The 14,468-nt window shown below is 33.8% G+C and overlaps 1 protein-coding gene across 3 annotated transcripts in view; it reads right to left on the bottom strand.

Annotated features, from left to right (window-relative positions):
- STXBP5L (syntaxin binding protein 5L) overlaps positions 1-14,468 on the bottom strand; it is a 366,549-nt gene that overhangs the window by 141,963 nt on the left and 210,118 nt on the right. For all 3 annotated transcript variants that reach the window (XM_061193153.1, XM_061193151.1, XM_061193152.1), the window contains exons 11-13: positions 12,565-12,637; positions 9,284-9,431; positions 8,293-8,360 (exon numbers count right to left, since the gene is read on the bottom strand). In XM_061193153.1, the coding sequence (XP_061049136.1) occupies positions 8,293-8,360; positions 9,284-9,431; positions 12,565-12,637 (289 nt within the window). The remainder of the gene's footprint in view (positions 1-8,292; positions 8,361-9,283; positions 9,432-12,564; positions 12,638-14,468) is intronic.

The raw sequence follows: 14,468 nt of genomic DNA, 5'->3' as shown, positions 1-14,468 counted from the left end.
CATAGCAGCTACCTCAGTTTACATTTCAACCAACAGTGCACAAATGTTTCAATTTCTCCACATCTTCACCAACACTTATTTTCTTGTTGGTGCTGCATAGTGCTATCCTAATAGTTGTAAAGTGATATCTCATTGTGGATTTGACTTGCATTTCCCTGATGAGTAATGATGTTGAACATCTTTTCATATGCTTATAAGCCAATTGTGTATCTTTGGAGAAATACCTAAGTCAAGTCCTTTGCCCATTTTAATTGAATTGTATGTTTTTGTTGTTGAGTTACAGGAGTTCTTTATATAGTTTGGATATTAACCCCTTATCAGATATATGGTTTGAAAATAACTTCTCTGACTCTGTAGGATGTCTTTTCACTCTGTTGATTGTTCCTTTTGTTTCACAGAAGTTTTTAAGTTGAGGTAGTCCCATTTGTCTATTTTTGCTTTTGTTGCCTGTGTTTTTGGTGTCACAACTAGGGAATAATTGCCAAATCCAATGTCATGAAGCATTTCCCATTTTCTTTTGGGTGTTCTTTAGTTTCAGGTCTTAGATTTAGGGGTTTTTGTTTTCAGTTGATTTTGTGTATGGTATACGGTAAAGGTCCAATTTCATTCTTTCACATGTGCAAATAATGTTTTACCAACATCATTTGTTGAAGAGGCTATCCTTTCCCCTTTGTATAGCCTTGGTATCTTTATCAAAGATTTGACAATATAGGTGATGGTTTATTTATAAGTTCTTTACTCTGTTTCAGTGGTCAATATCTCTGTCTTTATGTGAGTACCATACTGTTTTGATTACTTTGTAATATTTTTGATTAGCTTTGTATCATGTTTTGAAATCAGGAAGTGTAAGGACTCTAGCTTTATGTTGAATCAAGTTGTGTGAGTATCCTTCCCTTGTTTCTGATCTTAGAGGGAAAACTTTTAGTTATTCACCATTGAGTATGATGTTAGCTATGTGCTTTTCACACATGACCTTTATTATGTTGTGGTAATTTCCTTCTATTACTAGATTGTTGAATGTTTTTATCATTAAAGAGTGTTGAATTTTGTCAAATGCTTTTTCTGCTTCATCTGAGATGTTCATGTGGTTTTTGTCCTTCATTTTGTTGGTGTGGTATATCACATTGATTGATTTTCATGTTGAACCATCCTTGCATCCTGAGGATATATCCCACTTGGTTATGATGTATAATCATTTTAATGTGTAGTTGAATTTGTTTTGCTCATATTTTGTTGAGGATTTTTGCAATAATAGTCACTGGGGATATTGCTCTATAGTTTTCTTTTCTGGTAGTATCTTTGTCTGATTTTGACATCATGTAATGCTGGTCTCATACAATGAGTTTGGAAGTGTTCCCTCTCCAATTTTTTGAGGAGTTTAAAAAGAACTACTGTTAATTCTTTAAATGTTAGGTAGACTTCTCCAGTTAAGCCCTCTACTTCTGGGCTTTTCTTTGTTGGAAGATTTTTTTATTACTGATTCAATCTTCTTACTGATTATAGGTCTGTCAGATTTTTAAATTTCTTCATTATTCAGTCTTGGTCGGTTGTATGTTTCCAGAAATTTATCCATTTCTTCTAGGTTATCCATTTTGTTGGCATATAATTTTTCAGAGTAGTCTCTTATGAACCTTTTTTTATTTCTGTGGCATCAACTGCAATATCTCCTTTTTCATTTCTGATATTTGTTGAGTCTTTTCTTTTTTTCTTAGTCTAGCTAAGAGTTTGTCAATTTTGTTGATCTTTAAAAAAACTCAGTTTTTAATATTTTCTATTGTTCTTCTACCCTCTATTTTGTTTTTATTTCTGTTCGAATCTTTGTTATTTCCTTCCTTCTGCTAAATTTGGGTTTAGTTTTTTCTAATCCCTTGAGGTATACAGTTAAATTGTCGATTTTAGATCTTTTTTTTAATGTTGGCATTTACTACTATAAACTTCTTAGAGGTTTACTTGTAAAGCTCTTAGTTGTGCTTTTGTTGCATCCCATAAGTTTGTTATGTTGTCTTTTCTTTATCATTTTTCTCAAGACATTTTCCAACTTCCTTGTGATTTCTTTAACCCATTGGTTGTTCAAGAGGGTATTGCCTAATTTCCACATATTTTGTGGATTTTCCAGTCTTCCTTTTGCTATTCATTTCTAATTTCATTTCATTGTGGTTGTAAAAAAATACTTATGATTTCAATCTTCTTAAAAATTTTAAGACTTGTTTTATGGCCTAACATGTGATCTATCCTGGAGAATGTTTCACGTGTACTTGAGGAGAATGTATATTCTGCTGTTGTTGGGTAGAGTGTGCTGTACATGGCTATGAGGTCCAATTGTTCTATACTGTTTTTCAAGTCTTCTGTTCCTTATTGAACTTCTGTCTGGGTGCTCTATTCATTATTGAAAGTGGGGTATTGAAAACTCCTACTATTTTTGCACTATTTCCTATTTCTCCCTTCAATTCTGTCAGTGTTTGCTTTATATATTTGGGTGCTATGTTGTTAGGTGAATATACGTTTATAATTTTTATTTCTTTCTGGTGAAGACTATTTTATCATCATATATTATCCTTCTTTGTCTTTATGACAGTTTTTGGCTTAAAGTCTATTTTGTCTGATAAAAGTATGCTCACCCCTGATGTCTTTTTTTTGTTAGCATTGGCATGCAATATCCTTACCCATCCTTTCATTTCAGGCTATGTACACCCTTATATCTAAAGTGAGTCTCCTGTAGACAGCATATAGTTGGATCTTGTTTCTTTTTCCATTCTTCCACTCTGTGTCTTTTGATTTTGGAGTTTAATTCATTTATCTTTAAAGAAATGATAGTATAGGACTTACCACTACCATTTAAAAGTTGTTTTATGCTTATATTGTATTTATTTTGCCCCTTGTTTCCTTTCTTGCTGCCCTCCTTTTGTTTCATTGATTTTTTATAGTGACATGCTTTGATTTGTTTCTCACTTTCTTTTGTTCATATTCTATAGGTATTTTCTTTGCAGTTACCTTGTGTATTACGTAAAACATCTTATAGTTATGATCTATTTTAAAGTGACAATTTAACTTTAATTGCATACAAAAACCCTACTCCTTAAGTGGGCTACACTGCCCTGCCCATGCCAATACCATGTAGAGCAGACACCGATGTCTTCCCAAAGGCAAAGGGACTAAAGACAGGAAGCAACTCTCACCGATGTACCCAGCAGCCCTTGGGCTTAAAACTGGTCTAAACTTAGAATCACCTGGAGTTAAAACAACATGGATGCTCCCACCCAGATCAATAGACAGACTCTGTGGGGAGGGCACAAGTGATGTAATTTCTAAATACTCATCATGTAATACTAATGGGAAACTGCATGGGAACCACGTAGCAAACATTTCTTCTGATTCTTTAAAGTGCATACAAATTTGGAGGGAATCAGGGCCCCACTCTAAGTTATGATTCTCCTGTTGGGCTCATGAAATGGCACCTTTAACAAGTTTTCTTATTGGTACAGATATTACTCCCTCAGGCCCGTATTCAGTAGCACTGAGCTAGAGATATCAGGCATAGCACACCTGAGACCACTGAGTAGTTTGAAGACTTCAGGTAAGAACTTCCAGAAGTGCAGTTTCCCTGGGCCTGTTTCCTAGCAACTGAGCTCCTCCTGGCATAGGTGTGGCCTTGTTGTTGCCTAAGGTAGATGCCACTGGGTTAGTGGAAATCACATGGTGGATTTAGGGTTTAGGGTTGTGTGAGGGGTCGCCCTTAGAAATCTACATGGTGGATTTAGGGTTTAGTGGAAATCACATGGTGGATTTAGGGTTTAGGGTTGTGTGAGGGGTCGCCCTTAGAAATCTACCCAAAAATACCCTTAGTCCTCAGGGCCTTTAGCCCCCTCTCCTCTCAGGGCCCACTTGACCCACAGGAATCCCTGGGGGCAAGGCATGACCACCTGTCCTCAGGTGAGCTGAGACTCCATACCCCAAAAGATCCAGAGCATGAAGCTGTTTACATCACAGATCTGTCTGAAAATAAACCAAAGGTTTCAGTGGAGGGTGGATTAACATTTTGTGTTGGGAATGGACAGAAGCCTTTGAAAATGATGCCATGAATGCATATTTGAGGATTAACAAAGGAAGTCGTGATCTATGTTAAGTAATACAGCACATTATAACTGAAAACAAACCCTACTCCTTTCTCTCTCCCCTCACTTTATGTTAATGATGCTGTAAATTATCAATATATCTCTTTATATTTTGTAACCATTAACATAGTTTTATAGTTATAGTTTTTAAAAATGCTTTTATCTTTTAAATTCTACACCTGAATTTAAAGTGATTCATGCACCACCACTACAGTGTTATAGGATTCTGTTTTTGTCTATGTATTTACTTTTACCAGAGAGCTTTATATTTTCATATGCTTTCATTTTGTTGTCTTGTGTTCATTCATTTCAACTCAAAGGACTCCCTTTAGCAATTCTTGTGAGGCAGGTATAGTGGTAATAAATGGTTTCAGTTTTTGTTTATCTTGGAAGGTCTTTATCGCTCCTTTATTTTTGAAGTACAGTTTTCCAGATATAGTGTCCCATGGCTGGCTTTTCTTTTTTTCTTTATTCACTTTAAATATATCATCCTTCTCCCTTCTAGCCTGTAATATTTCTGCTGAGAAATCCAGTGATAATCTCATGACAGTTTTCATACAGATAATGAGTAGCTTTTCTGTTGCTGCTTTTAAGATTGTTTGTCTTTGACAATCGATTATAATGTGTCTCAGTGTGGGCCTCTTTGGGTTCATCTTCATTCGAATATTCTGATACATATCCAATGAATATGGAAGTCCATTTACCTCCTCATATTTGAGAAGCTTTTAGCCAAGATTTCTTCAAATAAGTTCTCTGTCCCATTCTCTCTCTAGTCTTCTGGGACTTCCATAATGCTATACTGGTATGTTTGATGGTATCCCATAAGTCCTTTAGGCATTCGCCACTTTTCTTCATTCTTTTTCCTTTTGTTCCTCTGACTCAGTGATTTCTTATTACCTATCCTCAAGTTTGCTGGTTCTTTCTTCTGAGTAAATCTGCTGTTAATCCCTTCTAGTAAAATCCTCAATTCAGTTATTGTATTCTTCTCTTTAAGAGTTTCCTTCTGGTTCTTTTTAATAGTTTCTATCTCTTTGTTGATATTTTCATTTCATTCATGCATCATTTTCCTGATTTCATTTAGTTGTCTACCTGTGTTCTCTTGTCATGCATTGAGCTTCTTTAAGACAGTTATTTTCAATTGCTTGTCAGGTAATTCACAGATATCAAATTCTTTAGGGTCAGTTTCTAGATAATTATCTTGTTCCTTTGATTGGGTTGTGTTTGCCTGTTTCTTCGTGCACCTTGTTATTTTTTACTGTGAATTTAGCATTTGAAAAACAGCCACCTGTTATGGACTGGCTTTATACAGGGGAAGACCTTCTCCAAGCTCAAGATCCTTGGGGTCTCTCAAACCTTCAATGGGGATGCAACTTCTCTGGGACTGTATGTGTAATTTCCCAATTAGAGAGGTTTGCTGGTTTCTTTTTCAGGAGCTTGCATCTTTTGCTCCTTCTATTATCTGTACGTAGTTCTGCAAGTTTCTTGGCACTTCAATAAGCCACTGAGCTCTCTTTTGTTCTCTGCAGCCCCCAGGCATCCAGGTTCCATTGGTACTCTGACTCAGGGGAGATAAAAACTAGTCTCTTTGGAAGTCCCCTGAAAAGCAGGAACATTGGATGTACAGTCTACTCCACTACTTCCCTCTCATGAGAGGAGATTCCTCCTGAACATGAGCTGTGCCAATTTGGGGGAGAAGCTGATATAGTTGAAATAAAATGGCTGTTTTTACCCATTTCAGTGTGGCTACTCTTGGCTTTGAGGTCCCCTGGGGTACTATGATTTCCTAATTGGTTTCTAGAGTTTTCATAAAGGTTTTTGGACCATATATTGTTGCATCAGTGTGTCTGTGGGAGAACGAGGTCTGGGGCTACTTATTTTGACATCTTGCTGATGTCACTCTCCATTGATTCTTTTATAAAGTATTTTTCTGTCCTTTTTCTCTAAACCTGATTATACTGTGGTATTTGAAGTGAGTGTATTGTTAATGGTATAGCATTGGGTTATGTTTTTTAATCCACTCTGCTAATCAATGCATTTGAATTAATGTATTTAGACCATTTACATTTAAGCCTTAACACTTCCATGATTAATTAAGTCCGTCTTTTTTTTTTCTTTTCTGTTTTTTCCTCTTTTATTGTCACTGGTTTTTTTCCCCCCGCTTTCCTATAGGTTAATTGAATTATTTTAGTACATCCATTTTTATGTGTCAATAATGTTTTTCAGTGTATCTCTTAGCCCAGATCTTTTTACAGCGTTGCTTTAGGTACTGCATTGTAATATTCATTTAACTTGTCACAGTCTACTGGTGTTATCATACTACCATTTTAAGGGAAGTATAAAAACCTTACCTTTCTTTATACCAGTTTACCCTCACCCATTTATAATTACCTTAAATATTTCCTCTATACATATGTAGAACCACATCAAACAATGTAACCATAATATTTTCTTCAACCATCAAATATAATTTTAACAACTCAAGAGAAAGAAAGCCTATTGTATTAACCCATATTTTTGCTTACTGTGTTCTTCCTTCCTTCCTCATATTCCAAGGTTCCTTCTTTTATCATTTGCTTTCTGTTTAGAGAATCTCCTTTAGCCATTCTTTCAGGGTAAGTCTGATGTTGACATATTCTTAGTTTCCCTCATCTTAGAATGTATTAATTTCTAATTAATTCCTGGAAGATATTTTTGCTGGGTATATTATTCTAGGTTGCCAGTTCTTTTCTTTCAGCACTTGAAAAAGATTCAGGTTTCCTCTGGCCTCCATGGTTTCTAATGGAAATATGCCATCATTCAAATTGGTTTTGCCCTGTTGGTGAGGTGTGATTTCTCTTTTGCTGTTTTCATATTGTTTTCCTTGGTGTTTAGTATTCAAAAGTTTGACTATGATGTGTCTTATTGTGAACTTCTTGTGGTTCGCTCACCTTCTGCAATCTCTAGGTTCATGTTTTTTGCCAAATTTGGGAAGTTTTCAACCATTATTTCCTTATGAACTTTTTAAGCTCTGTTCTTCTTTCCTCCTTCCTCACTGGACTTCCACGGACAAAAAAGGGGAGGGTATATGGCTCCTCATTACTGCTAGGCATTGCTGGGAATTCTCTCCCCACATGATCTCTGTCACCACAGGTAATGAGTTTCACTACCATTCAGCAGGGTTAAAAGTCCCAGCACCCTACTCAGCCTTAGCTCAGTGTCAGAAACTGACACCCCCTTCATGGGTAAGTTGAGGCACCTTATTATGGCCTGATGAGGGTGAAAGTCCATGCTTTCCACTCAACCTCTGATGAAGTGGGTAGGGGTGGGGCCATAGTTTTTTTCTGTGTTGGTTAGCTATAAGAGAAAGATTATTTTCTAAAAGTTTACTGTCTTTATAGGCTGCCCCTTTCCTCACCTTTTGGCTAGAGAGAGCTAGCTTTTGTTGGGCTTTTTAGGTTTGTGCCTGCAGCTCCAGGTTGCCAGCTTCTTCAGCTCCAATTCTGGGATATATGAGGCAAAAAGAAAAGCCAGGAAACTCACTTCCATGTCATTCCTTGAGTCTTCGGGGACCTATCCAGTCTGACTTCTCTCCATCTTTTCCAGTCATATTATAATAATATCCAGGGGTTTTAATTGTACTTAGTGGGAAGAATAGGGAAAAGTACATCTATTCCATAACCCATAAGCAGAACTCCTTATGATCTTTTAAGTCTTATCTTTATCTGTTGCTATGTTTCCATTTTCATCCCTAATATTAGAGCATGAAGTGGGTTGCTATAGGAAGTAACAACATCTCTGGTGCTATAAGTTTTGAAGTATACTTTAAATAGCCACTTGATGGAGATACAGAGCACTGATTCCTGGATTTAGATGGAATCAAGAGATATTGGTAAGGGCCTTTCTAAGGCTAATAATCTATGATTTCTACAGAAATTCTTCCTTGACTAATCTCTCATGATTTTTCTATCTTTGACTTTCTTCTGGTCTTATAATCTACACTTATTTATTTTTGTTATATGTCTATGTTTTCAATGATTTGATTTTATCTTCTATAAAGGTTATAATCTTTGGATAGAAGCTGTGTCTTATATTTTAATTTAAACTGTCAGCATTCCTAGAGCACAATTATGGGAAAGTGTGAAAATTCAATGAAATCTTTTTGATGATAAATTGATAAACTCATAAATCACATCCCACTTACCCAGTAATAATAATTTCTGGATATGTCTGTGTGCCAAGGTTCCAAACTCCTCCACTGATTGGCCACTCCTAAACAGATTATATGGGAAGAATTTATAAGTTTTATTTTTTAAATTTAAATAACTTAGAAATTTAAAATAAAAATATTTTAAAATAACAGTAAAAGTTTCACTTAAAAACAAATAGCTGTTAAGTAATGAAAATGAAATGTGTACCTATTTTTTAACTCTTTCATTGAACAAACAATTCCAAATGCAAAATTTCATATCCTTTAAAAATACAGATTTTAACAAATATTACCATTCATATTAAAAATGCAAAGAAGTATCTTTAATCATACAAATATGGTGTTGCTACATTTTCCATGTAGTCTATGTACCTCCAAACTGTGGTGGTGCCATTTAACACAAAATACTATGTAAATTGTGCCCCCTGGAGTTGTCCATCTCAACAGTCCTGTTCAAATAACAGAAATCATAATAGGGCGGTCTATTACAATTGTAAGTATTTGAATCCTGTAGTTAAATGTAACAAAATGGAATTCTAGAAAGTTATTTAATGAAAGTCTTTGACAATTATGTCTTATTAACCATTGATTGATAAGAAATAATTAGAGAGAGTTGACTCTTGAATTTCTTAAAACGTAATCCTTCACTTAAAATAATCAAAAGTAACATCTTATGATTCAAGCATATGTTAGTTTAAACATATACTTAGTATATAAATATACATGATAGGTAAGTATATCTTAGTATATAATTGTATACTTTTTATATAAGAAATTTATATTCTCATAGACTTAAAGCTATGTAGCATTTAGGAAATTTGAATTTCAGAAATTATGTCCTTTATAGGTGCCAGCTTATGACTTGAAAAGAATTTAGTTCAAGTCTTCTTCTATGGAAAGTCAGAAAATAAAATAACAGAAAAAAGTATGATCATATGATATGGATATGAATACAAGAAAATTTATTTCTAATTGTTGCTTTTACCTTATTACTGTATCCTTGTTTTTTATGCTTGACTCCTATAGAGTAGAGCACTAGAATCAAATCTGGTGGGCAATCAGCAAAGTATGCTGTGCATGTAACTGGTGATTCATGAATGTCCACAGGATATGGATTTTCAAAGATTGGAAAGCTAATAGATAAAGATAATATATTAGTGTCATTTTGCACTGATATAAAAATGAAATAACTTTTATAAAACAAACCCTAAAATCTAAATATTGATTATATTGAATATATTTCACATAATTGTTTCTTAAGCATCATAAAACAATGATCATCTGAACAAGAATTCTCTTTTAAAAATATATATCTATAAAATGTAATATGAATACTGGTAGAATTTTACTTGAATAAACTCATTTTCTTTCCAGTAATTCCAAAATTCCACAGTGATATCACTTTCTAAAATGGATAGACTAAATTATGTTAAATTGAAAATATGCAGCAAGTTAACTTGTCAGTTTATTAAAACGTATCAACTAGGTACTTTATCTACATACAATTTTATCTATATATTTATATAATACAAGTATTAAAATATCTTAGAAAATTTTACATGCTTTCCAAGGGACATAATACGTAGGCAAGTATTTTGGTTTTGTATTTTTATAGGGAGTAACTGAAAGTTGTGTGTGCAATGTAGGTATGTGTGTGATTACACATGTTTAAGATTGTTTCCTGTGTAAACTAGAAAACAGTGGGAATGCAGACCTATGGGTGTAGTAAATTTCATATCCTCAAGCCATATATCATTTTAAAAAGGGGTATCAGTAAGAACCAAATTAAGAATTCTTAGAACCACAATATATTGTACACTTCTCATGTACCAGATGTACCAGGTACTGTAGTAGATGGAATTGAGTATTATTCTATGCTGCATCTGTTCTCGGTCTGTGTGATCATGTTACTTCTGATACAGCGTGCTTTTGCGGGGTGGGGAGGACTATTAAAAATAATTTTCCCATATTATAGGAATTTAATCAGAAACTTAGTTCAAACACTAGAAAGAGTATGGTGTGTGTGTGTGTGTCTATGTGTGTGTTGACAGGGGTTCTCTTCCCTCCAATCTTAATGGTTTCCCAGATAAGAATAGTAGTATATGCAAAATCACATGGAAAGGAGAAAGTTGTGTTTAATGTCAAGTAGTTTAAACTGAATGGATCAGAGGTTCCCTGTTTCAGAGCAGAAATTATCAATATTTCTGATATTGAAGAATTAGAAGTAAAATAAGTGGATCACCTTAAAGATCAGATCTACAACTTGGGATTTGATAATAGCAAGAGGTTACAATGATAGACTCCTGAGAAGGTGAACAATATCATGAAAATGTTTGGGGAAAATCACTTTATTATATTGGTAAAGAGTAGAAAAATGACATTTAAGAAAGAAATAACTAAAAATGTATTACAAAAATTTACATGTGAAAGTGTGAACTGGTTGTTGTAGAAATGTAAACAAAGATGTAAATCCAAGAAACCAAGAAGAGGAAAATTTTTTAAGCCCTAATGCTTGCTTTCATGTAGAGGATTAACTGGAAAAGAAGGAAGGAAGGAATAAATTAATTTGAAAAAAGAGTACAAAGCTGCAATTTAATTGTTAACATTAAACATGGCTAAAAGTAACTATTTGGAGGGAAAGAGAACATGTTCAGTTTTTGCACATTAAACTTCTTGTAATAGACAACAAAATGGGAATGTCACATAGATTTTAAAACATGGTGCTGAAGAAGGCAAAATATTAGATAAAAACGTGCAAACAAAATGTCAATTCACATACTTATATAAGGTAATGAAAAGCATAAGAATTAATGTATAAAAATAGTAACTTTTACGTTATATATATTTTACCACAATAAAAAAGTTTTAAAAAGAATAAATGTATATGCTAAAGAATGTGAGTATTAAAGACAAAGTATAGTGGGCCTTGGAGGATGTTAGACAATTAGACAAGGTATGAGGAACCAACAAATATGGCACAGAAGGAAGAGGTGACTACCAGTGAGATCAGAAAAGTATATTTTAATAAAACCTATATTAGAACTTAGAGAAAGAGGCATAAATCCACACTTGTACACAAAATTTAATCAGGTTTTATGTTGATAAATAGAGCAGCTAGGCAGAATTCAGTTATGGTGATATTATGGACCAACCATATTCCGTTTCAAAATATTGAAATACTATGTGCTGCAAATTATCACAAAGAAGAACTTTGGCTCTTACATTCACAAACTACATTGAGAGTAAAACTCAGACTGTATTTCATCCAACAAAAATTTATTAAGAACCTACTTCATGTGGAGACAAACCCCGTCCTTCATGAGGCCTACAGTCTAGTAGGGAGACGATCTTTAAAACAATAACAAATGGAAAATTTCATCTGTGTCAAAGCTATGAAGGACAGGAACATGGATCTAAGACAGCCCTTAATAGGATATTTGACCGAATTATACAGAAAATGAAAGATTTTCTTTAAGTGAGAAAACGATATCTGAGTTGAGATTCTTATAAGATGTTAATAAGGAGAAAAAGGAATGGAAGATTATTCCATGCAGAGGAGAGAGAATGTACAAAAGCTCTGCAAATATAACGGGCTAAAAAATGATCAGTGAGTCTAGAGCTAAGAATGAGGGAAAATGAGCTTCGTGCCTATCATTGATAATGAAAATATGTAGCAGGAAGACAGTGTTCATCGGTTTCAAGTCTACTTTTACTGTCCATGTAAAGTAGTGGAAAGCACCACTCTAACAGCAATATTTTATATTTGTTTCTACTGCCCACAACATAATGAAAAAGAAAAGAAAGTAAAAGAAGGCATCCATCATCTCTTGCCTCGAGATCCTGATATTCTGTATTGTCTGCCACAGTAGTTCAATAATACTTTTATCATGTGCCATTTTCCTTTAGTCAATAGAGCAGATGGACAAACAGTACATTATGTAATTTTTGTAACAATTGTTTTTGCTTAGGGAAATAGCAGAAATGTGATCCATTTTATGTGTTTGGAGTCCCCAAAGGCATCTTTTTAAACATTAGGTGTTGCCTTTAAAATATCTTACAATATTCTCAGTGTCCCCTAAACTCTCCTGGTTTAGTTTTCATTATTGAACCAAATTACATTTTTGTAATTCTAGCAAAACAATATTCCACATAAAGAATATTTACCATCTGAAGAATTCTAATGCCAATTATCTATAACGTCCTCCTATATTTTAATTGCAATAAATAGAGTTTAAAATAGTGTTAATCCGTACACGGACAACTTACTTGCTTTGTGTCAGATCAACTACAATGAGATCTTTCTCCAGAAGTACAGCAACGGCATAGGGTTCTTGAAATTCTACAAGTAGAAAAGAAAAATGGAAAAGTTTTCATATTTAACATTTTATAAAATCACCAAACTTGTATTTCCTTTATCTCCTGTATAAATGTTATTTAAATGATTTGAGAAGACCAAAATATGAGCCAAAATAAGAAGAAAAAAGAGCACTTTTAAAAAATGTATGTTGTCCACTGTAAAGCAATTATACTCCAATAAAGATGTTTAAAAAAAAAAGAGAAAAAGAAAAACGTGGGACTCAAAAAAAAAAAAAATATATATATGTTGTGTTTCTCAAACAATGTTTAAGACCATTATAGGGAACAAGGAAAAAATGAGAAGTTGCATAGCATAGAGTTAAATATATCTCAATAATCATGATAGTAGTAGATTATTTGAAGAGAGTGAGTCTGCCACCTCCATCTCACATTTATCTTAGTCTTCCATAACCTTCCATTTCAGATCTGATTTCATGCCTACAGGAGATATACTAAGGAAATAGTTCTGCTTCTCTCAGTTGTGATACATATTCACCTCCCTATGAGAGCAACACTCCTTATACTAAAAAAATTACTTTCAATTCAATGTGATTTAACAGGTACTTAAAGACTGCCTACTATATGCCCAAGAGTATATATCTCAAAAAATCAGAGTCTGAGGATAGCCTAGGATTTTCAAGTTCTTAAAATTCAACCCTTCCTTTCTCCCTTTCTCCATCCTCCCTTCCTTCCTTCAATATGTTCCAGAAACTGTCCTAAGAACAAAGGATGTATGGGGAATAAGATTGACAAGATCTTTGTTCTAATAAAGTTTACAATCTAGGGATACATACAAACAATGAACAAGTAAACAAATAAGATTAATTCAGAAAGTAAAGTGAAAAAATAAAAAGGGTAATAGTATAAGAAATGACTTTTGGTTGGTGGGGGAGCACTAATTTAGTTATAGTGGTCAAGGAAGACATTGCTTTCCATCTGTAATAAAGGACTAATAAAGGAAAGCCACAGTTACAGTGTTAGCTCAATTTAAGGAAAAAAGTATTTACAAAAACATTTTACATACATGGTATTTGATTCTCAGTAGCTAGAGCATGTATCATCATTTTTTTCATTTCATAGAGAAAACTGGAGTCCAAAGAGGTTATGAGATTGGCACAAGGTTACAAAACTAGTAAGTTATAGACCTGAAACTTTAATGCATGCTGTTTTCATTATACCAGCAGTTTCTACTGGCTAGTTTAAGAGGTATTTAATCCTAAACTCAACAATCACTTGGCAGGAATTTTGTATTCAAGAGTATTCAAGTCTTGAATGGTAAACTAAAATAGATGGCCTTCACAGTCCTTCCAGTCCTGAGAAGCTACAGAACCTATTCATATTTATTTTTTAAGTCACAAGCTATGAGAGAAAAACTAGAATCAAAAAAACACAAAAAAACAAAAACTGAGGAGCCTGCCCTTGTTTGGGTGCATATTTATACAACAGTATACAGTCCTCAAACTATTTGCTACTCAAACTTTTTCAAACTGAGGCATTTCCCCTCTTCTCCCTTATCTCTTAGAGCTGTTTTAAGTTTTCAACATTATTTTAATACGTTTTGGGGTTTGGGTTTTTTTTTGTTTGTTTTTCAGTTTGAAGAGTATTACTAGTTTCCTCCTTGTCTTCTCATCCCTCTCTAGGAAAATCACTGGTTGGGAAGCAATGGCTACAAAAATAAAACAGCTGAGACATTGGCATGAATGAGCAAAAGTCTTAAATAAATTTTTATTTTAGGTAGTTACATCTGTTTTAGATTATTGTTTCTTTTCAAATAATAAAAACTGGTAGCAAAAGTTTCGCGTTTGTAGAAGTAC

The sequence above is a fragment of the Eubalaena glacialis genome, chromosome 6 (genome assembly GCF_028564815.1).
Source record: "Eubalaena glacialis isolate mEubGla1 chromosome 6, mEubGla1.1.hap2.+ XY, whole genome shotgun sequence".
NCBI classification, from domain to species: Eukaryota; Metazoa; Chordata; class Mammalia; order Artiodactyla; family Balaenidae; genus Eubalaena; species Eubalaena glacialis.
The sequence above is the reverse complement of the archived record's forward strand: the minus strand, read 5'-3'. Positions and strand labels throughout refer to the sequence as shown.